Below are 26,174 nucleotides of genomic sequence, written 5' to 3'. Positions count from 1 at the left end.
AAAATCCTTCATCTGCTCCACTACCACCGTGAGGCACGGAGATTGAAGCCCCCCTACCAAGAACTGAGACTGAGACACCTGTAATTCTGATGCAGGGGTGCTGGCCTGACTGAAGCAGGATGCCTGCTGAGTGTTGCCTACAGATGTGCCTACAGGACCTAGACTGGTTTCCCACAGAAAGCAGTCCTGAAACAGTGGGTCCCACTCACTGCTGATACTGACTTATCCTGCTGAGAACATGGACTGTGTCTCTCCACGTTTGGTAGCTATACTCCTGTCCTGGTTAAGGGCACATTTTGGAGAGAACCCCCAAAGGGTCTCCTCTAGGAAAGCAGATTCATTTGGCCACTCCCCCCAACCGGTCTAGGAGAAAATAGCTCCTTGGAAAGAAGTGGAAAAAACCTGTTTATTAAACAATAAAACCTAAACAATATTAAACAATAAAACCCCTTGTTGATCCAAAAGAGATGACAAACTGAGAAAGTCCCCTCCCTGGGTTGCAGTTCAGCTCGCTCAGGCTCTTATCTGTCCTTCCAGTGCTGGAAATGTCGTGGGCCAGGCCTGGCCTGGTGGGCCACAGGTGCTAGCTGCCGGTGCTCTTCTGGGTGTGCAGAGCAGGTTTCAAGAGGTCCAAAGCAAAGGGATTACCGAGTCGGTCTCCCTGTCTCTCTGCATTGCCGAAAGAGGATCTTGACACACATATCACAACTAAACAAATACTGTTCAGTGCTACGGAATTAGCTAAGCTGTAAAAAGAATTCGGGTGCCTCCCACAAGAATCAGAGACAGAATATGTCTTCCGAGTGTCCCTCAGTGGTGGACATCAAATTAAATTAACCAAACAGGAGGCCAGTGGGTACTGGGGATGTGGAGTCTTCTTAACAACAGGAGATAAGGAGATAAGTGTGACGCATCATCCCTGACACAGGGCACGTCTTTCTGGGCCGAGAGAATGAATCCTTTGGAAAGGGGTGACCCCCTGGCAATCGTTGACACCACCGACCAGCTCTTAGAAAGTGTCCACAAAGCCGCCTGCCTGCAAATGATTCATGAAAAGAAATTAGTTCCTGGTTTTGAATGCCCAATACAATAACCTGTGAAGCCAGAACTAACGACCAATTGAACTCGTGGGCTTCCAGAAACACTTAAACCTACAGCAATGACTCTACAGAAAACCATAATGGCTTTGAATCCTGTAGAAAGACTAGATAGATTCCTCAGGAACTCCACTGACCAAAGAGGATCTAGAGATCCTGGCTTCACTCTGTACTCTTCCCCCTCACAGCCCTCAGCTTCTCAATCTGATTCACCTGCCAGTAGCCATAAAGTTTGGACATGGGGTGAAGTTGCAGTAGATCTGATTAATTATTGTAGACAATATGGACCTATAAAAACCCCGGAGGAGAAATCAGAAAAAACCAAAGGTGTTTGGTTTATTGGGGCTCCTTACAGTGAAAATATAGAGAAAGGAAAACAGATCTCTAACTGCCACCGTTGGTGGTTGTTGGGAATTCAAAAGTGGGTCCCCAAAGAGGTGATGGATGGTTTGCCCCTGGATAAATTGCAGAAAATAATAAATAATTGGCACCAAATCCATCGGCTCAACCCAGTGCACCCCTCCCTTCTCAGGAACCAAAACTATCCCTCCCCCAGCCTCTCCCACAGAACACAGGCAGTGAACCAAAACCAACAAGGTTTTCGGGAAACAAATCTCTCTGCCGCTTACAGGTGGGCAAAGGGGTGGAGCTTGGGTTTATTTAAGAATGCTCACTAAAAATAAATCAGGACATATATTAAGCCCAGCTATCATGGGCCTCCAAAGGCTACTAGTAACCTTTTTGATTGACATTGGGGCTCAAATCTCTGCACTAACAAAAAAGGATGCCCAGAGGTGTGGAATTGTTCCAACTAAGAGACAATGCTGTGTTCTTAATGCTCTGGGAACTACAGAATCTATGAATGTTGCCTCAAACTGATGCTCCCTGGAGATGAGCATCAACTAGTCATCAAAATGGTAATTGGGAACATTCCAAATAATTGATTAGGAATGGGTGTCCTTGCTGGGAGGCAGTGGGAAGACTCTGAGGGATTTCTGTGGTCTTTTGGCACACTGCCACTTAACATTAGGCCGCTTCAAACCGCACCCTCCCTGCCCTATAATCAAACAACTAATGTAAAACAATACCTTCTACCTTCTGGTGCCAGAGAAGGTATCAAAGCGGTTCTACAGGACTTGAGAAACCAAGGGGTAATAATTCACACACATTCTCCTTTTAATTCACCGGTATGGCCAGTCCGAAAAGCCAATGGAAAGTGGAGATTAACAGTAGATTTTCGCAGGCTTAATGCCAACACAGACCCTTTTACAGCAGTGGTCCCAAACTTAGCTGAATTATTAACATCAATTCAAGAAAAGGCTCACTCAACCTGGCAATGGCAACGGCAACTATGGATGTCAAAGACATCTTCTTTATGATACCTATACAGCCAGAAGATAGGGACCATTTTGCCTTCACATGGGAAAGGACAGCAATACACTTGCACTAGGCTTCCCCAAGGCTACAAACACTCCCCCACTTTGGCCCACCATGCTTTAGCCCAGGAATTAGAAAAAATACCCAAACCAGATCCTGTAGCTGATAATCAATACATTGATGACATTCTGGTGAGGGCTGGGGGGGAGGATGAAATAGAGGTGGTAGGGAAACATCAGTAGAAAATAGTATCTCACTTAAAAAGTCTTGATTTGCAGATGCCCCCAGAGAAAATTCAGAAACCGTCTCAGGAAGTGAAGATTTTGAGAATTTGGTGGAAAGGAGGTATGACATGTATTCCACCCGATACCCTAACCTCTTTAGATCAGACTCAAAGGCCTGAATTGAGGAAAGATCTCCAGCAAGCTCTTGGACTATTAGCGTTCTGGAGAAAACACATCCCAGATTTCTCAATAATTGCTAGGCCGCTTTTTGACTTGCTGAGGAAAAGGATGAAATGGGATTGGACTCCTTCTCAGGAAGAAGCATTGCAATTACTGATTTTTGAGGCAACAGCTCACCAAGCACTAGGCCCTATCCATCCCACAGATCCCTTTCAGGTGGAATGGGGATTTGCCTCCTCAGGGCTATCAGTACACATTTGGCAGTGGGGTCCCGAGGGTCCAACGGGGCCACTTGGTTTTTATTCCTGGGGTTTCAAAGATGCTGAGAAAAGATACACTACCTTAGCTCTCCTAGAAGAGGAAAAAATTGCATGACAACAGTCTCTTGTACTAAGAAGCCCTTTCAAAGTTATCAAAATTGTCACTAATGGGAGCCCCACCCCTCCCCCCCACCTGACGGGGTAGCCCAAAGGGCCTCAGTTAGGAAATGGTATGCTCAGATGGAAGGCTATTGTAATACCCTCTCACTAACGGAAGATGCTGCTAAATATCTAACAATCCAAGACACTGAGAGCCTGGTTAGCAGCCAAGATGAATCTGCCTCTGTAATCAAAGCTGCCCTTCCTTTCTCCCCTGAACTAGCAGCAAGTTCTTGGTTCACAGATGCCTCTGCAAAAGGGGAAAGGAAGGTATGGAGATATAGAACAGCTGTCTTACACAACTCATCTGGTGAAAGAATCATTACCGAAGGGGAAGGCAGCGCTCAGGCTGGGGAACTCATAGCTGTTTGGAGTGTTTTCCGATGTGAGGCACAGAACATGTCTCTTGTCTGCATTTACACCGACTCTTACGCAGTGTACAAAGGTTGTACCGAGTGGCTTCCTTTCTGGCAGCAAAATGATTGGGAAGTTCACAGAATTCCAGTGTGGCAAAAGGAAAAGTGGCAAGAAATTTTAGATGTTGCAAGCCAAGGAAATGTTGCTATTGGTTGGGTAGCTTCTCAGCAAACAGATGGAAATCCAGCAGGAGAGTGGAAGAATAGAGCTGATGAACTAGCAAGGCTCAGCCCCCTGAAAAAGGAACTCATTACTGAGGACTGGGATCAACTATTAGAATGGCTGCATGGAAAAAGACAGCACACAGGTGCGAAAGATTTGTACAAGGAAGCTCATGCTCGTGGTTGGCTGGTTACCAGGGAAATGTGTAAAACATGCGTATCAGGCTGCGAGCAATGTCGCAGGTGACTGGAGAGACATCCTTTAGAAGATGACCCTCTGCATTTAAGAAAGGGTAAAGGCTTATGGGACGCGTGGCAGGTAGACTATATTGGCCCCTTTAAGAAGTCAGGAGGTAAACACTTTGTGCTAGTAGGAGTAGAAATTGTATCTGGGTTGGTTCAAGCTGATGCTTTGAAAAGAGCTACAGGTGATAACGCAGTTAAAGCTTTGCAGGGGTGGTTTGGAACTTTCCCAAAGCCACAGGAAATTCAATCTGATAACAGGTCCCACTTCACTGCTAGAGGTGTACAGCATTGTGACTAAAACGTGACTTTCCACACCCCTTTCCACTACCCTCAAGCTAAGGGCATCTTAGAAAGGACCAAGGGTTTTTTGAAAGGACTTCTGAAGCCCCGGGAGGGAAATTGGGATGTTCAGTTATGGGAAGCTGTTAAAAGAGTGAACAGTAGATGGGGGTGAATGGACAGCTCCAAACATCATTCCCTTACTACGGCGACCTGACGATTCAAAAAGTCCAGCACATTACCCTGGACAACCTGTTCTGGTGGACCTCCCTACTGTAGGGGAAGTAGCACTAGTGCTGAAAACCCCTCTGAAGAAATATGCATGGGTAGCCTCTGATGCTCTAGGGAAAGAGCATTGGATAAATACATGCTGGATAATCCTATCATTTTAACTCTTTTCTGCCCTCAGTGGAAGGATTTCTGTTGTTTTTACTTTTACAGAAGAACCCTGAGGGACATGAGAATCATCTGAACCATGATAACACTGGTGATATTTTTCTACATCCTACCACAATTCCATGGACAGGATCCTGCTGAGTGGTTGTGGTCTGAAGCTACCCTCCATCCCACTAATGTTCTAGGAGCGTAGCCCAAGGGGGGCCACCCGAACCTAGAGCCTATAGTGCTGCATGACCCCCAGGTATATGGTCCAAGTGAGTGGGGATGGGATTAGAAGGACTGGACTAGAACTCTAACTGGAACAATTGGTGAGTCAATTGTGGAAGCATGCAGAAAAATGGAAGGATCTCTCTATGAGAAAGCCACCTCCATCACAGTTGCCAGAAATTTTATGGAACCAGGTGGGAAAAATGATCTGGATATCCCTTCAGCGAGACTGTGTCCTACAAACAAGTGGGAGTGTGCCAAACAAATTCCCCTTACTCTGTGTTGCTGCCAGGAGTATGTTGGTAATTACACTCTTGGTCACAAAACGAACAATGTTGCAAGTACAAAGGATTATAAAAATGAACCAATTGATTGCTGGCATAATTTGACGTTAACTAAACCGACTTAAGTGACATGCCGCTGGCAAAATAACTTGACCAACCTGTTAGGTTGAAAAGGCTTAGCTCATAAATTTAAGATAGACGCTATTACAAAACCCACGCTGAGCACCGTAGTTACATCCCAGTGGAATAGACGGGACTGAGAGCATGAAGCCCACACTGAGCACCATAGTTACACGCCAATGGGTAGAAGGGACTGAGAGCACAAAGCTCACATTGAGTTCAGTAGTTATATCCTGGTGGGTAGAAGGGACTGAGACTACAAAGCCCACATGAAGTACAATAGTTATACCCCAATTGGTAGAAAGGACTGAGAGTCCCCTTAGTCAATGTGTTACCAAATGGCCTTGGTCCCAAGCTTTTGTTCACTTGGCAGGAATGGGAAAAACAAAAAACCTGGCAGCTTCAAGGGGCAGTGGGAGAAGAAATTAGCCGAAGGATTTGTGGAACTGCTTATAGCAAAGCAATCTCAATCAGTGTTTTGACAGATCAGACAAATAAGCGTGAACAGGTTTGTACGCCCCCAAGCGTACAAGACTGTTGGCACAATTTTACATTAACACAAACTGCAGAAGTAGTTTGTCTTCGGTCCAAAACTACTGAAGGCTTTTCTTTTAAGTTGATAATAAATGGTATGAACCAACCTTCCACTACCACCACTCCAGCCAAACCACCGTTTAGGCTTAGACCGAGAAGTCTTGAAATTGGACCATATATAATCAGGAAAACTGGTCAACAACACATATTGTTCAATCTGGCACGGTCTCTTAAACAAGTCAAATTGCTGATGATGCAAAACAATGTCTCAGAAATTCAGCTGGCCTGTTTGCCTTTTTTGCAGACTTCCTTTGAGGGTTGGACCACCTGGCTGCAAAAACAGAAAGTCCGTTTTTTTCTTTAAAAACGGACACTAAGAGACATAACCGGTGTTGTGGGAACAGGTTTGGGAATCCTAAATAGTATTGATTCTGAAGTACTAATGGATAAATTGGCTGCCACAAATAGAGATTTGACCAAATTAAAACAACCACTGCAATCATCCTTATTGGCTTTGGGAACACAGCAGGGCTTGCTGTCAAACATATTACCAGCTTGGGAAAAGGTAAATGTAAGTGATCACAAATTGGTATACTGATGCACTCGGTGCTACACCAAACAACCTTTCTTTGGCTCTTAGCTGTATCCAGGCACAATTGTCGATGCAGTCAGTTGCTGCCTCAATGATAAGAGAAGGTGAAGGCAATTTTCCTTCTGAAATTCGGAAAATAATTTGGGACAGTGCCACTGATTTTGAAAGAGAATTCCAGTCCTGGTGGAACTTGGTGAATTTTACTTATCACCCCATTACAAACACAGCCACAGCTCTTGTGTTAACCGTACGCAATGCCTCAGTGCATTTGAGATTTCCTATTATCGCATTAGGGCTAAATCATGATGGAGCTATTCCCAATCTTTCTGAACATAGGCCCATCAAACTGGTAAAAAAATGGCAACATGTTAATTTGGAATCTTCTATTGTCCGAGAACAAGGCTTCATCTGTGAAAGTAATGCAATTCTAGCTCAAAATGTTTTTTTGGACACAGAACAAAATATCTGTCATTGTGAAATTCATCCTAACGAGATTTCCGAAACAGGCCTTAAATATATAGGCAATGGGTGTGCATGCTTTAGAACTGCTTGTGGTATGGTATTCATAGAAAATGTAGTAGTGGATAGTAAAAATGATTCAAATTTTTACGCTTGTAACTTTACAAAATTGCAGGATGTGATTTTTCTTCAGAAGCTCCAGTTACCTCCCATTACCTTTTTCAATCCAATTAAAGACTGATTCACAAACTATTACTGTCCTAGGGTGACGTTATGATGCTTGTATCCCCATCGGTGTGTTCTGTTGATGCTGGCTATCATGTTCTGTGCCTTCAAGACTGGCTGTGAAGAGCGAATGTTTTGTTTTGGTTTTGCTATCAGCCGCTCCCCCACAGCTGGCGCGACACAGAGACAGGGCAGTACATGGGTGCTGCTTTTGCTTTTTGCTTTGCTTTTCGCTTTGCTCTTGCTTCGGCTTTGCTCCTGCTTTGCTCTTGCTTTTTTGCTCCTGCTCATTAGTTAGTTTAGCTAAGCAGTCCAAATTTTCCCTGGACTGTTTCTCCTTTCCCTTTTTTGGACCTACTCGGACCTGCTCCGGACTGGGACCTGGGAAACACCGAGAGTTTGCACCTTGCGGCCAAGGTGCAGCAGCTACCCCAGCACAGGACAGACTGATAACAGAGCGAGCACTCCCAAGAGAGACTTTCTGAAGTTGTCTACTTTTTCAGAGCGGTGAAAGAGTGGTGTCATCTGGTATTGATCCTTTTGTGTGCTGGGGGTGCTTTGCCTGTTACAGAAACAGGTTCTTTCCACTTGTTTCCAAGGAATCCTTCCCGACCCGGTTGGGGGGAGGGGCCGTGTGGGTTTGTTTTCTGGAGGGTCCACCTTTTGGAGGTTTTCTCCCAAATTTGCCCGAAACCAGGACATTTACCTACTCCCATTGGGATGAACATTACTTTGGTAAAGCAATCTTTGCTTCATCAGGACTTCATTGAAATATTGGAGAAGATCAAGAAGAATAGACAGAAAGCACTGGTAACTGTTCATCACAATGTGAAAGAAATACACCATGTCATAGAGAGAGTAAGAAAAGATGCTGAACACAGGTGGTAGGATACTCTTTTTGGGTGGTCACCTACTGCCACAAGAGTCCTGAACAGTATGTGTCATCCCATCATTGCCCTTTTGCGTTTCATTTTGATTGGGGTTTTTTAATCAGCAATCTTACTCATTATGAATTGGAGAATGATGAAAGAGTTAACAAAATTGATGTCTGTAATTAATGCACACAACTTGGCTGATGTCCTTTTCACTGTGGCCATCTCCAAGACTATTGACACAAGGCAACTCTTAATGAGAGTATGTGTTTTGAAATAATCTTCAATTTTCTTTGATGATTATATGAAAATTACTTTTGAGTTTTGGTGAATTGTTTTGGAAAAAAAAATATTTTAAATTAACTATTGTTTTATGTGGAGACAGAGCATGGGCAGGTCTCCCTCCTTGTCTGCTTGGAGGTCCACGCACCTTCGGCAAGCTGAGCCTGTTTAGCCCAGATCAAACAAATTTAATGCATTGGCAAATAAAAAACAATACACATAAACTGGCTATCCAAAAAAAGTACTTAAGGCAATTAGACCCAGACTGTAATTTGGAAATTGTTCACTGGTCCAGATTTAAGGCCACCGCAATTACAGTCCTTCTGCCGTGGATCTTGGCAGCAAAAAGCATGGGAGAATTAGGCTGATTGGAATGTTGGGTTGCAAAGCAGGCAAAACTCACTTCTACTGCCCTGAGTGACCTCTTATCAGACAAGGAAATTACCAGGCAAGCCATCATTCAAACCAGGGCAGCCAGAGACTATCTGCTCCTTCTGCACAACCATCGCTGTGAAGAATTTGATGGTCCCTGCTGCCTCAACTTGTCATCGAAAGCAGAGAACGTCTATGCCACGATCGACAAAATGAAAAACATGGTGAACAACATCAAGAGAGAAACAGACGACTGGCTGAATGGACGGTTCAAGGGCTCGGGATTCTCGGGCTGGTTGGGATCTATTCTGAAAACTGTGGTTTTAGTACTGTTTATTCTAGTTATTGTTATTGTAGTTGTTAGCATTGTTTTTGGGCTAATCAAGCTCATGGTTTACAAGAAGCTAATTTCAAGCTCATTTTCCCCTCCTGAAGTCTATCATTTGGAAGCCCCTAGCACTCCAATGGATGACATGGAAGCCTCAATGGAAAACACTGACACTCCTGATGAGGAGGAACCAATTTACCAGCCATGTTTTGGTGAGCATTCTGCCCCCCAAACACAGTCCTCTTCATTTTAAACAAAACAAGGGGGAGATGTTGCAGTGTGATTTCAAGCTTTACCTCAGAAACCTGGGTCCCTCCCCTGAAGGTGTGTCAATCATCGTTCCTTTCCCCACCCTGATCCCTGCCAAGCACTGTCTCTCAATCCTGCAATTCCAGAAGGGCCTCGAGTGATTGGCAGATTCAAAGGATGCCCTTTACCCCTGGGGGGGGGGGGGGGGGGGGGCATTGGCCCATCCAGGGGTCCTTTGTCCCCTAAGACCTCCTCACACTTACCTGGTTGCACTTACCTGGTTGGTGGGCTTCCTACCCCTTCCCTCCCCCTCTCCCCCAGGTAAAAGGGCAGGCAACCACACACTCTGGGAGTTCTGTTGGAGCTGTTGCTGCATTCAGAGGCCTGTGGGCCAGAAAAAACGCTCTGGATTGAAACCTTCCATCAGAACCGACTCCTTTCCTTCACCATCACCTTAAAGCTTCTCCATCAGAGGTAAACCTAAAGAGTGGACCCTTATGGGAGGAAGCTCCATCCCGCAGCCACCAGAGCCCCGGCATGCCTGGACTTGTCTCCACGCGCCCAGGCGTAACACCCAGCTAGCCAAAAGTGTCTCTGGATCGAAACACCACAGTTGTTGCTATTTGGTTCAGCAGCAAGGGCCAGACAAGCTAAGGCATGCCCCATTCAGCAATATCGGTAATAATATCAATAGGCTGGGAAGTGTCTTGTGGGAGGTTGCGGGGAAATTGGGAAGGAGGAGGTAGATGTGCCAAGGTGTGGAGGGGTATGGTGAAGTGGCAAAGATTTTGGGAGGGGGAGGGAAGGAAGAAAGGGGCAGGCGGGAAGGAAGGAAGGAAGGGCAAAGGAAGGAAGGGCGGAAGGAAGGAAGAGCATAAGGATGGGCGGAAGGAAGGAAGGGCGGAAGGAAGGGTGGAAGGAGGGAAGGAAGGGTGGAAGGAGGGAAGGAAGGGCGGAAGGAAGGGCGGAAGGGCGGAAGGGCGGAAGGAAGGAAGGAAGGGCGGAAGGAAGGAAGGGCGGAAGGAAGGAAGGGCGGAAGGAAGGAAGGGCGGAAGGAAGGGAGGAAGGAAGGGCGGAAGGAAGGAAGGGCGGAAGGAAGGAAGGGCGGAAGGAAGGGCGGAAGGAAGGGCGGAAGGAAGGGCGGAAGGAAGGGCGGAAGGAAGGGCGGAAGGAAGGGCGGAAGGAAGGAAGGAAGGGCGGAAGGAAGGGCGGAAGGAAGGAAGGAAGGGCGGAAGGAAGGGCGGAAGGAAGGAAGGGCGGAAGGAAGGAAGGAAGGGCGGAAGGAAGGGCGGAAGGAAGGAAGGGCGGAAGGAAGGGCGGAAGGAAGGGCGGAAGGAAGGGCGGAAGGGCGGAAGGAAGGAAGGAAGGGCGGAAGGAAGGAAGGAAGGGCGGAAGGAAGGAAGGAAGGAAGGGCGGAAGGAAGGAAGGGCGGAAGGAAGGAAGGAAGGGCGGAAGGAAGGAAGGAAGGAAGGGCGGAAGGAAGGGCGGAAGGAAGGAAGGAAGGAAGGAAGGAAGGAAGGAAGGGCGGAAGGAAGGGCGGAAGGAAGGGCGGAAGGAAGGGCGGAAGGAAGGAAGGAAGGGCGGAAGGAAGGAAGGAAGGGCGGAAGGAAGGGCGGAAGGAAGGAAGGGCGGAAGGAAGGAAGGGCGGAAGGAAGGAAGGAAGGGCGGAAGGAAGGAAGGAAGGAAGGGCGGAAGGAAGGGCGGAAGGAAGGGCGGAAGGAAGGAAGGAAGGAAGGAAGGAAGGAAGGAAGGAAGGAAGGGCGGAAGGAAGGGCGGAAGGAAGGAAGGAAGGGCGGAAGGAAGGAAGGAAGGGCGGAAGGAAGGGCGGAAGGAAGGAAGGGCGGAAGGAAGGAAGGGCGGAAGGAAGGAAGGAAGGGCGGAAGGAAGGAAGGAAGGAAGGGCGGAAGGAAGGGCGGAAGGGCGGAAGGGCGGAAGGGCGGAAGGAAGGAAGGAAGGAAGGAAGGAAGGAAGGAAGGAAGGAAGGAAGGAAGGAAACATCAGTGCCCACTGCAAGACAGAGCAGTGCTCAGGTTACCCAAGCTGAGCACAATGCAGGTCTGCCTGACAAGAACTAGGTCCCAGAGGAGCATGGGGACTGCCCTGTGTCCCTCCAGATCAACTGAGCTGGTTTTACTGCACCTATCAGAGGCACCCTCCACCCCACCAGCACAGAACCAGCCCTGGAAGCAGCAGTAAGTACAGATAGCCTGTTCCTTGTCGCCCCCTCTTCTCCCTGCTCCTCTCCGGTTAGATCAGCAGGGCCTCTGCTGTCCCCACCCAGCACTGCTGTCTATCCCCTTATACCATGTTTCTTGACCTTCCCTCGCCACAGAAGGTTGGCAGTACTGGCCTGCAGTATGCCTGGCATCCATGACAGTCTGCCTGCTACTAATAAGGCTTTGTCTGGGGCTTTTTGTTAACCTCACCAGCTACATATTTGGAACAACTTTCCCGGCCATTCTTTTACCGAACCCTCATTAGCAAAACCAGGTATCCTGAGCCCCAACTTTGCCACTGATTGGGATCTCATCCTTTAGAATTTTTACTTCTTTGATCACATGGCCTCAGCCCCTGCTAGCTCTTGAGTAGCAGATGTAGGAGAGGAACCCAACTGCCCATGCTCTTTTCCTCCCTCCCTCCCTCCCTCCCTCCCTCCCTCCCTCCCTCTCACTGTTCCTCCAGGCTATTCAGAACCAAGTGAAATTTGGGAGCATTTACACAGACCTGTTCACAAAAAGGTGTATGAGAAGGTTGCAAAAGACTTTCAAGGGCAACAGAGCCATGTGGGTAGGTGGCAGCTTCCTGAGAAAATCCTGAACAGGGACCTGGAGTCTTCCCACTCTGCCAGAGATGTTCTGAATGACTCTATGAGCCAACCCACCCCAGTGTCTGAATGCCTACTGTCAAGACATGTTTGGAAAACATGACTGTCAAGACATGTTTGGAAAACTGTCAAGACATGTTTGGAAAACTACTTCAGGTAGTATTTCAAGTATCAGACAGCACTGGGCTGATGCTATGCAAACAGGCTCAGCCTTTGAAGTGCTGCCCAGCTAATAGTGCCTCCACTACTGTCCTCCCCAGTAAAACAAAAGACAACCCAGCACGCATAACCAAGAACAGCCACTCACTTGTGAGAGAGCACGGAATCTCAAGATACTCATTCTTTCACAGCCCACATGGGCACTGCAGATATGAGTGTTTATTTCACAGTTAGCAATGACTAAAGGTATGAGTTACACATTGTAGCATCCATAGGCAGCAAATCATAGTAGCAACATGGTACTCACTTTGCATTTAATGACAAGATGAAAGACTGCACAAAGGTACACCAGGACAACTCCAAAGGCTGGTAGTGAAAACAAGATACTAAACCTGGAAAAGACCAATTGGCCCAACTAGGGCTTAGGAAAAAAAAATATATATCACATGGATGCTGGATGAGGGGGGAAAGAATTCAAACAGCAGCAAGTAAGAGCATCCCCAAAGGGGAATCAGTAACATGGGGATGGGCAGACCAGGCAGGGGAAGGAGTCACTCCGAGTTAGTTATAAGCACAGCTGGACCAGATAAAAGAAACATTTCACTACAGGGAGCCACATGCCCTACCTTTTAAGAGGTGTGTTAAGTTAGTCTGTTTTCCCCCCTTCCCAGCCACTTCACAGTCAAGGAGTTAGTTACAGCACAATGCACAGATCTAGTTAGTGAGGGTGGTCCAGAGCACCTATCCCTTTTAACAGACCTGTGTGACTTATGAGGGGCTTGGGAAGTGTCAGCCACAAAATGCACAAGAGGGACTGATGGAAGCTCCTGGCAACCACACAGCACTACTTGGTGCCCTGCTTATGCAGTAATCCCAGACAAGGCTACTAAAGCTGTGTCTCCAGATACACTGACCCTGCCCTGTGCAGGGCATACGGCAGTGAACCCCAGCACTCCTCAGGCTGACCTGGACTCAGCTGGCATGAGAGAACAGAGAGAGACACTTGAAGTACTGTAAAGGCTTAGACCATTCCAAAGTGAATTAATATGGCCTGTAGTTCCAGTAACTGGAGAAAACGGAGATCTGGAAAGCAAGAACAAAAGCAGGTAAGTTCCTATACCCCCTGGACCACAAAAAAAAGGGAGCATATAATGTGTGAGGGAGGGCTTGGCTTCACAGCTTGGCTTCACAGCATTCAGCACCGCACTACTGAAGAGCAGGTTTGCTGCTGCTGTCACTCAAGGAGCACAAAGTTACTTGCTCAAGGTGACAGCTGCAGAGCTGGAACTGAGCACTGATCTACTGAAAACTAGGTTGCTTGTTCTGTCTCATCCACCTCATGACTGAGAACACAGAAGTGTCTGCTTGCTCCTTTCCATCTAGTCACCAGCTCAGCAGACATCTGCCACATCACTATACCTATCCTATGGCTGCTTGCTAGGCAGCACCAGCCAGCTCCGTGGCTCCAGAACACTCACTCATCCCTTATTTTCAGCAAGCTGAACAGAAGAACATCACATCAGATCTGAGGTCCTCTCAAAACCCAGAGTTAAAAACAAAGCCCCTTTTTCAAGGCCATTACCTTATCCTTCAGCTGCTGGCAAAGCTGCAACGAAACTGTGAAGAAGACAAGGGCATCATTTAACCATGGGACAACACATTCCACTTTATGGACATGGCTGACTTCATATCGCTGGCTGCCAAACTCACTGGAGAGGGGGGGAAAGAGCACAGCTTCACACACAACAGCATAGAACTCAACTGTCCTACATTCCCATAGGAGAGATTATGATTATTTCTATCACATTTAAATCAGCACCTGGCAAAGTTACAGAATGCAAACACTCCAGTCCACCTCTGACCAGATTTACAGTTAAGCAAAAGAGTGAAGTTAGGAACTTCCCTTCATTCCAGACAGGCACAGAGGCAGATGTCAATGCCAATAACCAAACACTCATTTTTGTTGTAAACTCTCATCTCTAGATAAACTCGTGGTATTGTCTAGATGGGCTGAATCCTGGAAATTCACATATTCTGGCCTTTAGGACCAAGTCATTCAAAAGACACAACAGAGCATTCACAGGTACCGCAAGTGACTCAGTCAAGGTTTTCCACTTCAGAGATGCTATAATAGAAACTGCACGTAGCTGTTCGGATTTCACCCTCAAGACATACCAACACCTGTTACCCAGGTACACTACCCTTGTAGTGACTGTACTTACAACATGGCCCCAGGGTTGTGTAAAACAGACCCTCCAGCAGGCTTGAAGTTCTAGAGAAGGAAAAGGTCATTAGGATTTTGATGTAGTAAACAAACCACTTAGAAGAAAGACAATTAAGGCTCACACTTTCAGTAGCCTGTCATCAAGAAACACCCATGCTCTATTAGCCTGGACCCTCCAACAATATGAAATCCCTTTTGTTAGAACCCTTCCTGCTCCTTCATGAAAGGAGTTCATTCCTTCATTGGCTGAGTTCAATGTAGCTACAAATGTTATCACTACAGAAATAAGATGAGAAGATCCAGAAGAAAAACAAAATATAGATTTTTAGGAAAATCTTCCTTATGGAAGGACTGCATTTCATAAAGCTTAAGAGTTTAAGGCTGTTTTTACAAGTTGACCCATGCAACAGGTGAAGCGGAAAACTATCTATCAAAACTCCATGAGGAAACCCAAGATGCTACTCAGATGTAAACTGGATTAATATAATTATGCCACAAAATTATCAAACTATATTTAAAGTATTTGCTAAGAAATGGCTTACTCCAGAGCACTGGTATGTTCTTCTGGGCTAAGCAGCGATGCCCCGAACTCGATTTAGAGCCCGTGTTCTGTGTGCAGCAGACCTAAACACACTTAGTACCAGCTGAACTTATTTCTGCATTATCTTATGAATATAACATTGCACCAGGTAGCAGTGTGATCTCCTCCTCACAGTCAGGAATGTCAGGAGAGGAAACTAAACAAGGCTCATGAGATAGCAGGCATCACCTTGGTTGTGCTGGGCTGCATCACGTGGAGCTGGTAGACAGTGAGGCACAGCTTGTTCAGATTAATATAGAAATTCACAAGGATGTCTGGAGGCAGCACAGGAGTGAACATTTTCTGGCAAGAGAATTAGTTTGTCAGTGAAAAGATCATAATTTCTAATGCTGGGAAATCATTCCCTTTTCCCAAGCCACACTCAATTACCCCATGACAAAAGAAAAACAATAGGAGAGAAACAAAGACTGAGCAGCTGCAGACAATGACTGTTGCTCTCACTGCTCTTGATCAAATGATGAGAGTGACAAGAGAGGATGAAGCAGTGTTCACAATGGTAAATCATCCCTGGACAAGACTCTTGGGCAGAGAACAGAATTTACTCTCAAGAGAACCAGAGTCCTCACATCCAAGTCATCTGCATTCCCACAGGAAGATAAAGAGCAGTCAAAACCAATCAGGATTTGCACTTGCTTAAGTTCTGCCTCAGGAGACACTTCAGAAACCCACTTCCACCAAGATGCAGCCCAGAATCCAAACTGCTGCAATGCTGCCAGACCTGTATAGAGATCTAGACCATCACATACTTACTGTGAGACCACTGGAGGCAATTTCTGGTAGTGTCAGAGTGGCAGGAGTGGTCAGTCGATTTCGGGCTCTGGAGAGCTGCAACATCACAGCATCCATAAGCTACAAGGTAATGTACAGAACCACTGCTGAGTGTGATTCTTGGACAGCTCTGGGCAGAGTGCTGCAGAATCCTACAGCCTTCTGCAAGTGTTAAAACAACAACCGCCACTACCCCCCCATCCTTCCAGGAATTCGGGAACTTATTGGGAAGGGCTGGCTCCCACATAAATGCAGTTTAACTTTCACCACCATCAGAGACTTATGAGACAGGTCAGGAGTGTTCAATACCAGCGACTGATGAGAGAACAGCTATTCATGACAAGAATACCAAGCCAACATGAGATCAATTACTGATGCTACAAAGGCATCAACAAACTCATCATCAGCTCTTCAGAAGAACAGGCATTAAGGAAAAAAAAAGCTGCATTCTCGGTCTCCCCACTCCCACATCACAGGTCCAACTGCTGCACGGGCTCCCTCTGTTCAATAACCAGCTATGAGCGAGGCAGTAAATAAAAAGAACCAGCTCATTGTGAGGCCAATCCTGCCAGAAACCACAGTTCAAAGGCTCTTCAGGCAGACTTCCTCTTCCAGAAAAAAAGGGGAAGCAACATGTCTGTCACAGGTCTCATGACTGCTAAGATGAAGGCATTTTGTATAATATCTCCCTTCACTTCCACTTGAGTTTTCTCATGTTTGATGTTGTGATGAATTCTAATGAGCAAGCCGAAATTCTGTTGCCTTCAGAGAGCATTTTCAAGCAGAAGGTTGGGCTTCACTGCCATTGCAGCAGCTGCTCTGTATTAGACCCCAGAAAATACTACTGGCAAGAGAGAAGTCACTTTCAGATTTTCAGTAAATCACAAGTACTGTCATCTTCTGTTTACTGATGGCTGCCTCACTGCTGCTCTTGCCTGCAGCACTGACCAACAGAGAGTAAGTTATGTAACAACATCTTCCACAGAAGATCAAGGAATATCCTCCTACATTATCACTGGTGTGTAACGGTGCACTGACTGCTCAGATTACTGTTCACCAGGATGTACAGCCCTGTTACTAATGCTAAACTAGTACAGATTCATATAAAATATGAGGTCACGTGGACACTTCTTGACATGGGTATGCATGGGTACAACTATTAAGTCTGTTTCCACTAAGAGACTCAGACGGTAATCTGCATTAACTGTGTTTAAAACAATAAATGGAGGAAAGAAAAATGCATGTTCCTACCCAAGCATCAGGAGCTTTCTCCTCACCTTGAGCACCTCCAAGCCTGTTTTGAACTGGTAGTTTGCATCTCTGTTCATAAGCAGGTAAATGGCTTGGTTCACATGGTTTCTAGCATCCTGGATCTGCAAAGGTACAAATACAGTCCTATGAAAGAAACACTCTGTAGTAACATGTACTCGGAAGTAAAGGTTTCCCCAGTTATCTCACTGACCTTAAGAATAGTGTCTTCTCAAATGTAATGCCATGTCTAAATGTCAGATAGTGTCTAACACAAACCTACCACTGGTTCCCAGAAGCATTACTGGGTTCTCCACTCATGGACTGGAGATACAGAACAGTCTGACAGCTACAACCTGGATTGTCAGTACAAATACTGCTCCTGTCCTGAAGTGACATCAGGCATTCTCATCCTGGGAGTGCTCTGACCATGACTGCTTGGTAGGAATTCTCACCAGTAATGGCACACAGCAGTCAACTCCAGCACCATGAACAATGATTTCATCCCATCAGAGCTAAAACAAATGACATCAATGAACAACAAGCACTGATTTCTAATACAGTGTCTCTGTCAATATCCCAGAGTACTTCTAAAGTGAAATTGTTGGGATTGAGAGTCATCTCCAGCATCAAGAAGCTGTGCCATTGTGTGGGACTGGACCAGACTCAGGACACAGCTGGCTCAAGTTCCTCTCAAGCAAGAGGAACACAGTCACAAAAGCAAGGTTGACAGGTGTATCCTTGCTTTCATGAGAGCAAGGACAAACCAGAGGAAGACAATGGCCCTGGGAGAAGCTGACTGCGTTCAATTTTAGGCAGCAGCATGAAAAGGGAAAATCAAACCCAAGGACTAAATTAGAGGGTGCAAATGGAACAGCTAAGCAGGGAAGCCTGTACAAGAAGTGTCTGCTGGGAGACAGGCTACACAGCTTGGGGTATTTTAGTTTGATATATTTACAATGCCCTCCAGCAGTCACAGCTCCCAGCCCTACATCCTTGTAGAAGCCTCCCTGGCATAGACCTGGCTCTGGTTCCTTCTAATGCAGAGCTCAGGGAATACAGAACAGCCCTGCTCTTAGAAAGCTCTTGCACTGGAGGCCACAGAGAGAAGAGTGAGAATGGTAAATCCACTGTCGGACTGCAGAGAGACTGCAGCTACCTGGGCATCTCCAAATATCAGCATCTCCGGCCTTGACATCTCCTAGAGGCTTCTGAGCAAGCTAAACTGCTCCTGGCAGCACTACCAAGCAATGCCAACCCTGCTGTTATGATGCTCCATTCATATTCCCCCTTGACTTTGCTTTGTTTTCTAATCAACTTCCTCAAAATTTATGTGCCTGCACTTGTGTTCCTCAAAAATGTGCCTGCACTACAATTTCTTACCCATGACTTCTCTTTGTACAGAGAAATAAAACTCCAACTATCACCACTCAGTAAGGGAAGACACTCCTTTGAGATGCTAATTTTTAATTCAGACAGGCCAAAGATCACCATATAACCACTTTAAACGCTTTTGCGCTCAGTCCTTTAGGCACTCACACTCCATATCTGAACAACGTTAGAACACAAAATGCAAGTAAATACAGGAAGTTGTTTTCCATAAAAGCTGGTAGAAGTCTTCCAACCAGGCAGCAGTACAAAATAGCCACAAAAGAGGAGGCACTGCTGAGTGTTCTCACAAAAACTTTCTTGCTTTGTTGCAAGGCATGAACAAACACAGTCAAGTTTGGTATTAACATCCCAAGTACACAATTTTCTAGATTTCTACAAATTTGCTAGGTAGAGCTTTCACTGCTAAAGAAAATGTTGGGAACTGCACTCAATGCCAAATGCACTCATCACCTAGAAAAACCTGAGCTATGGCACAAGGAAATACATTGAATCCATCTTCCTCCAACCTACTCAGCTACGACAAATTGAGGCAAACCATGTCTTCAGACACTAGGTCAGGTCCTGAAATCGGGTATGTCCCAGCAAAATTATGGGAAAGAGATTCTGGTTCTGGATAGCTGCATTATTTTAACTCCTTACCTGCGGGAACTCAGACATGCTACTGAACACAATAAGTTGTTCTCAGTGTAAACAAATGAATCTGTAAGAGAATGAGAACATGCTACTCAAAGCCCCTGAAGCTGCTCTTTGCCCTTCTAGCTTGTGGTGACATGGGACAGTCCTGCACAGGCACCTCAGGCACTCCTTTACAGGATCATGACTGCTATGCAGACAGCCTTCAGATCAACTGGTGTGTAGGGAATGAGCCCACCCAGGCACCCTAACTCAATTTAACTGATTTAATTGCACCTGCTTCCTCCCTTAGCTTTTACCACTGTAGCTCATGTGGAATGGACACAACAATCTCTCTCAAAAGACTAAAGTTACTGCTCAGAGAGCACTGAAGCTGTGGATGGGTGGGCATCTAGAGCCAACAGGTACCTGCTGCAATTTCCACTGCTTGTCTTCCCGGAATGCAAAATGCAGGAGCTGATTGTTTCTGGGCATTTTCAGATTAACATCCTTGAAAAAAGAAACAAAACACATGAGAGCAAGAAATGCCTGTATGCAAAAGATGGGGGCTGGCAGTCACATTCCCTTCTTCCAGACCATCCTAGCAAACTGCCTTCTGCAGTCCTGGCACAGCCAGAACCTCAGTGCTTCCACAGGATGATATTAATACAAATAATAGGTTGAAATGCACTGAGTGAATCAGGATCCTGGCAGGACACATGACCTCAGCCCAGAAGGTCCCCAGGGCAACTTGTTATTACACAATAAAGGTGGTGAAGGCAAGGAATCCCAGTGGAAGTTGACTACAGCACTCACCACCAGGTGGTGGTGGTAGAAGGGGATATCAGATGCTGAATCTTGATAAATTTCAATGGTTGCTGAAACATCTAGGCCAATTAGGGAGAACTGACACTGGTAAAGAAAGAACACTGATCACTGGTAACACAAAACCAGGGTGACCTCCCTCCCTGAGGTGATCAAAGGCTGATAAGGCTGACACCCACCTATTGCCATACAAAGCAAGAAGTGTTGCAAGTACTCACAGCTTGACACAGTGCATCTCCCTGCAGCGTCATCACACCTTTCACCTGGTCTGTGCTGGAATGAGAGGAAACATCTAGGCAACACGTGTCACAAGAGGCACCTATCAATTGCCAGCCTAAAACCTCCCCTCCTCGTCCTGTGTAGCCAGCACAGCTCCTCCTGCCCAGGGTCTGAACACTGCTCCTACCAGCAGCTGAAAGCCACACACACTTTCAAGCCCCCAATTCTTGGCCTGTGGTGAACTCCAGTCATATTCTTTACGGGCCACCTCACCCTAACTGCTCTGCCTAAAACATTACCTTCATTTCTGATCCCATTCTTGTTCCATTTATCACCTGTCAACAATTTGGCTGCTGTTACAAACAGCTCCAGCAGGCACAAGCACAAGACAATAAATTAATTACTGACATTGAAGAGTTAGATGATTCCTACAGGAGTTGAAAGCTACAACCCGCACCCCATTCCAAGAAAAAAGACCCTAAATAAGTAAAACCCCACAACCTTAAAAAAATAAAAACCCCACACGCCAAACTCTTTGAAAGGTCCTGCAAGATGACTCACATGTATAACGGTCTGAGGAGAAGACTGAAGCATCTAGTTGGGCCATACCTTACATTTTACTATATAAGAGACTCTTTTGATCAACACTACAAGATCCACCTTACAACAACAAGTGAAAACTAAGTTAACTAAGATCTGAAGAAGACAATGTTCAAACCTAGTACAGAATTATTGCGTGATTCCTTGCAATGATGTGACAGTCGTAATGACTAAGGTTAATTGCTTTGTGAAAAGCTTCTGACCTCCACCAATACTGAGACCACTGAGGATCAAAAAATGGATATCAATTTCAGAAGAACTGCACACCAACAGCACCTTCTGCACAAGCCTCAGTTTGCTTTGTGTGAAGGAGATTTACTATTGCTGTTTTATGGAGATTAGGAGAAAGGTTAAGATTTCTCCATAGTCAGGGTCAGTAACTGAGCCAAGAGCAGAATTCAGGTCTTGTAACTACAACTCCCTGTGTCATAATCAGAAAAATGCCCTTTGGCAAACTGCCCACAGCACTGAGGCAACACACAGGCATGTGGTCAGGAATCAGTGACTACATTATAGGTGTCAGCACAAAATGGCACAAGGCTGGCTCAGGCAGCCGTGGAGCACAGCTACAGACTGTTACCTTCACCTGCCATGAAAACTAGTTTGTTTTCCTTAAGGCAAAATCTCCTATTAAAGAAAACCCAGGCCTTCTGCAAAGCCCTACACCACAGATCCTCCAGGATCTGCACCCTTTGCTGCAGAGGGAAGTGACCTGCTGACCATCACCACTTACCCTGATGTGCTTAGTACAAAGTTCTCTTGCTTGACAGCTCCTCCTGAGCCACTGGTGGGAAAGGCAAAGCGGTGGGAGGCCTCCTGCCCAAGAGAGGACACAGTGAATGCTGGAGCATCTGCCTGGGTCCAGCACACCATGAGCCAGGAACAAAGATAATGTGGACACCATCAAGTGGCTAAATATGTAGCAGTCACCTCTGCCAGCCTCCTGAAGTTCACCAAGCAGAGCACTTGGATTTCCTCGTACTGCAGGACTGGTGAAGCCCACGAGGAGGCTCAGCACATGCAACCCATAGTGAAAGGCATTTTCAAATCCCACACCCTGGAGCTGGGCAGTGCCAGCAGGATCCCCAAGTTGCCCACAGAAGGAGCAGCACCTGACAGCTCAGCTCTGCATACCCTCAGGCACCATAGTGCTGCCCCTTATCACAGCTGGTCTTTACACATGAAGGAAGTGTAGAGAGAACACCAGTCCTCCTCGGCCCTTCATCTGGTTATACTGGCTGGTGACTGCCCTTTACACACTTCACCCTCAAAACTATAATAAATTCTTCAAAACAGGTACTATATATAAAGGTATTGCAGTCTATTGTCACCTGCCATTGACTCCAGTCCTGGGGTTTTGAGTCAACACTAAGGCACTCGCACCTGCTCTGGTACTTGCCCCTCACCTCCACATTTTTGGCCCTGCTTTTCCATCACTCCATAACCTCTAAAAGCCAAGGAGTGTTAAGGGGCTGGGCCTGTTGAACATTGATCCAGCAGACACACAGTGCATTCACCATGCACGGAAGTCCCTTTGGCCAGTTCCTCAGTGGCTGCTTGGAAAGAGTCAGCCTCACAGCACATGCTCAGGCTAGAGAAAGGTGAGAAAAGGGCTGCCCATCTGCTTCAGCTGAACACATCAGGCCTCTGAAAGGGACAAGTACCAGCAGAGGAGTGGGCAGGCTGAGGAAAGGATGATTCTGAACAAGGAGAGCACATGCCAGTAATTACTGCACATGTAGCAGCTGTCACCTAAAGGCCATGTTGCTTGCTTCCACCGGCACATATCAGAGTTACAGCAGATTCAGATTCTCTATTCCAGAAAATGTTTGTATCTCAGTCAAATGCCTGGCAGATACGTCTGGCTGGCTCCATGTACCTTTTCAAAGCAGCTCTCAGCAGAGGATAAAGAACAGAGAAATCTTGGGGATATCAGATTTACTGTGAATCCTCAAGAGCAGAGGGCAAGCAAGCACCAGGGAAAGAACTGGATATACATGAATGACCTTTCTGTGCAGCCTCTATCAAGAACTTTTTCCTGCAGGGGAAACCTATCACCATTCCTTACACAGAAGGTCAAACAAAACTCAGACAAAATTAACCTCACCTTCAAAATATCCTGCAGCTGTCTCAAAACAGCATGGACCTCTTCTTGTAAAAGCCATTTAAATTCTTCTTCCTATGTAATGGAAAAATAGCAGTGCAATCATTAGACATCAAACACTGCAAGCAAATCTCTCAGACATATGCCAAAATTATTTAAGTGTACTGCTGTTTCTGCGCTGTTTAAATAAAGGAGAACAAAAGTTTTCTTCCTGATTTGTTGAAACACCTCAGTCTCCACATCTCCACTTCTCCACCTCAGTCCAATGAACTGTCCTCATTATTGCCCTTTGTTTAAGAAAGCAATTTGGTACACAAATCACTGTACCAAAAAACCTAGAATTGAATGCAGCTTTCAGAGCAAAGTAAAAATACTACTGTGTCAAAAACTGGGGCATCTTTTTATGCTGTTAAGATGGACTCACTTGGCTGCCAGACACATACCCAGCCTCCCTCACTGCCCCTTCCTCAGAAGGAAATAAGATAATAGGCCAAGGTAAAGCTAGAGAGATCCATTACCAACTCCTGGCACAGACAAAACTGAATCAATTTGCAGACAAATTCATTGCTAATTAAGTGGTAAGAAACAAAGATAAGAACTAAAATGAGCATCCCCACCCACATCCCCAGCATTTCCCCAAGCAATAGCAGTCTAAAACCAAAACAGTTAAACTGAAAAGGGGGTGGGGGGGGACAAAGGCTGGGGACTCCCAATCATTGGGGCAAATTCAGTAATGAACAAGGTCGGATCTGATGACTCACTGCCTTGAGCCTCCATTGGCTGCTGCCACAGAGAAGCCTGTACAAAGCAGACCCTCAAAGCAGATCTAGTGTTCCTGTTAAACCATGAGTCCCCATGCAGGTCATCAAAGAAGTGGGGAATAGAAGCAAGCATGGGACAAAGAAAAGATTGCCACTCGTCATCCTGTAAGAAAAGAGAAATTTTCCATGGGGAGAGTTCTGAGCAGGTTGCCCACAGAAAAACAGGCAAGCTATGGTCAACTCAGATTTTTAAGCTTGCAGTTTCTCTGCTAGATGGCTCCAGTTCACCATGAGGAACACAACCCCCCACTGATGTGTCATCACCTTATGCAAGAGTTATCTCGACAACCAATAGAACAAAATCAGGCTTGTTTCAGCAAACATTTATCCAAGGCAGGCACACACAACAAAGCCAGGCAGGATTCTGTTATCCTTCAAAGCAGTTTGAGTGCAGGACCACTGACTTTGATGTTTTAATCCTCTTTTGGGTGCCTGGGAATTATACTGATCATAGAATATTCTTAACTGGAAGGGAGCCACAAGGATCATGAAGTCTGTGTGTGGGCTCTACACAGGACAGCCCCAAGAATTCCACCATGTGCCTGAGTGTTGTCAAAACTCTCCCTGAAATCTGTCAGTCAGGGTGCTATTGCTATGACCACTGCCCTGGGGAGCCTCTTCCAGTGTCTGGCCACCCTCTGGATGAAGAAACTTTTCCAAATATCCAGCCTAAACCTCCCCTGACAGAGCTCCATGCTGTTCCCTCAGATCCTGTCACTAATCACCAGAGAGAAAATGGATGTGCAACTCTCACTCTGTAATGTTTGGCGTCCTCCAGGTTCCCAAAGGAACAGTGATCCCCACGGGTGCAGCAGATACCTTTAGTACCTCCAACACCCACCACTATCATGTAGGTGTTTCTACTCAAAATGCCCATTGCTATCTTTCTTCCCTTTAGTCACAGCAAGAAATCGCCTTTCCCCTGCCCAATAATTTTGGCCTAAGTCAAGTTGGTGCACATCTGTGTGCTGCACAGCTGTGTTTTTGGGGAATGCTGGTCATACGCTTCTAAACCATATGACATTAGAAAAACCCGCTTTCCTATGTGGATTTCCATCCAGACCGACGTATCTCTGAACCCTATCTCCATACCAGAGATGTCATTCCTCCTCGGAGATCCTGTCCCGGGGAGGTCGCAGTGACGCCTGCTCTGCCCCGCCCCCGCTGCTACTAGTTCACTAGGGCGGTTCGGGCACCCGCCATGTGAGGGGCGCTTCAGCGGGACATCAAGGTCAAAGGGCACACTCACGGTGTGCCGGGAGCAGGGCGACCCCGGCCTTGCCACCCCACCCAACCCATCGGAGGAGCAGCGTCGGTGGCAGAGAAACCCGGGCGCCGCTGCTGGGCGAGGCGGGAGGAGGCCGCGGCCTCCGAGCCACACGGCGACGGCGCTCGGGCATCGGCCCGAAAGCCTGACCCGACAGCATGCCGGAACTTCGGCAGCGCCTCCAGTTAAAGCAGATGCACTGGGGCTGGGCCCGGGCAGCCCCTGCACAGCGCTCGGGCCGGACCCAGGCGCAGGGGACGGCCTTACCGCCATCCCGCGGCTCCCTGCCCGAGCCCGGCCAGACAGAACGAATCTACGGGGGCCTAGCAGCGCTCACCCTGGCCCCGCCGAGCGCCCACCCGACTCACCAGCACCGCCCGCTCCCCTTGCGTCGCCATCGCCGCCGCCATACCGACACCGCCGGCCCCGCCCCCAGCACCCACGCGCACGGCCCAGCAACGCTTGATTGGGCAGCGCCGCTCCCCTCCGCCGTCCGCGAGGGCGGGGCCCCGTGCGCGACGACAGCAGGGCGGGACTTCGCCCGCACAGCCCCCGAGCCTGTCCCCGCTGCAAGATAGGTCAGACCTGCCCGTCGCCAGCCCAGCGCACATCGGCGACGATCAAAACGGGCTGCGCGTAAGAATACTCAAATGAGTGGAAGTTTAATCACTTCTTAAAATAAACACATTTATCCTGGCAGTGAGGTCTTTGTATAGAAGTCGGCGAGTTCCCTTTCACAACGGTTGTGCTGCGAGCGAGATGAGAGGTGAGGGCATAGCATCTTCACCACACCAGCCCCTGGGGAGGGGTAGGAGATGGGAATGATTCTTCAGGCTAGGGAAAGCTTCCAAACAGCCCCGGTTCCCGCTGTAAGCACAGCTCTCGACTTCCTCTCTGTTGCTTTTAATGACAGTACTCTAAGAGTGCTTCCTCGGGCACCTACAACTCACTACACCTGAAACCCACTATTATCTACACTTCATTTCATCCTGATGCCTCAGGGCAGGAACAGCTACGGCTGTCCAAGTGTCTCATTATCCACAAGCAGTATTCAGAGCTTGTAAACATTTCAGTTAAGGATCATATCTTAGAATACCAAATTAACTGCTGACTTACTGTTCACAGAATCATGGGATGGCTGGGGTTGACAGGATCCTTAATGCTCATCTCATTCCACCCTCCTGTGA

The 26,174-nt window shown here is 47.0% G+C and overlaps 1 protein-coding gene across 3 annotated transcripts; it reads right to left on the bottom strand.

Annotated features, from left to right (window-relative positions):
* Positions 1–388: 388 nt before the first annotated feature.
* ROGDI (rogdi atypical leucine zipper) lies at positions 389–25,499 on the bottom strand. Of its 3 annotated transcripts, XR_011681855.1 has the most exons (12): positions 25,356–25,496; positions 22,903–22,974; positions 21,529–21,611; positions 20,195–20,249; positions 19,581–19,661; positions 17,177–17,272; positions 15,882–15,980; positions 15,300–15,413; positions 14,529–14,578; positions 13,889–14,015; positions 12,614–13,389; positions 389–1,036 (listed from the first exon to the last, which is right to left on the bottom strand). XR_011681855.1 is itself a non-coding variant. In XM_071444664.1 (11 exons), exons 1-11 carry the CDS (start codon positions 25,395–25,397, stop codon positions 13,348–13,350), a joined length of 837 nt encoding a protein of 278 aa, XP_071300765.1. In that variant the 5' UTR covers positions 25,398–25,499; the 3' UTR covers positions 12,487–13,347. The 3 variants fall into 3 exon arrangements, 2 of the variants coding, with proteins under 2 accessions (XP_071300765.1, XP_071300764.1); XM_071444664.1 differs by lacking the exon at positions 389–1,036 and having other exon boundaries at positions 12,487–13,389; positions 15,882–15,956; positions 25,356–25,499; XM_071444663.1 differs by lacking the exon at positions 389–1,036 and having other exon boundaries at positions 12,487–13,389.
* Between the last annotated feature and the right edge of the window lie 675 nt (positions 25,500–26,174).

The sequence above is a fragment of the Agelaius tricolor genome, unplaced genomic scaffold (assembly GCF_023055355.1).
Source record: "Agelaius tricolor isolate 1412-34295 unplaced genomic scaffold, bAgeTri1.0.p SCAF_19, whole genome shotgun sequence".
Taxonomy (NCBI): Eukaryota; Metazoa; Chordata; class Aves; order Passeriformes; family Icteridae; genus Agelaius; species Agelaius tricolor.
The sequence above is the reverse complement of the archived record's forward strand: the minus strand, read 5'-3'. Positions and strand labels throughout refer to the sequence as shown.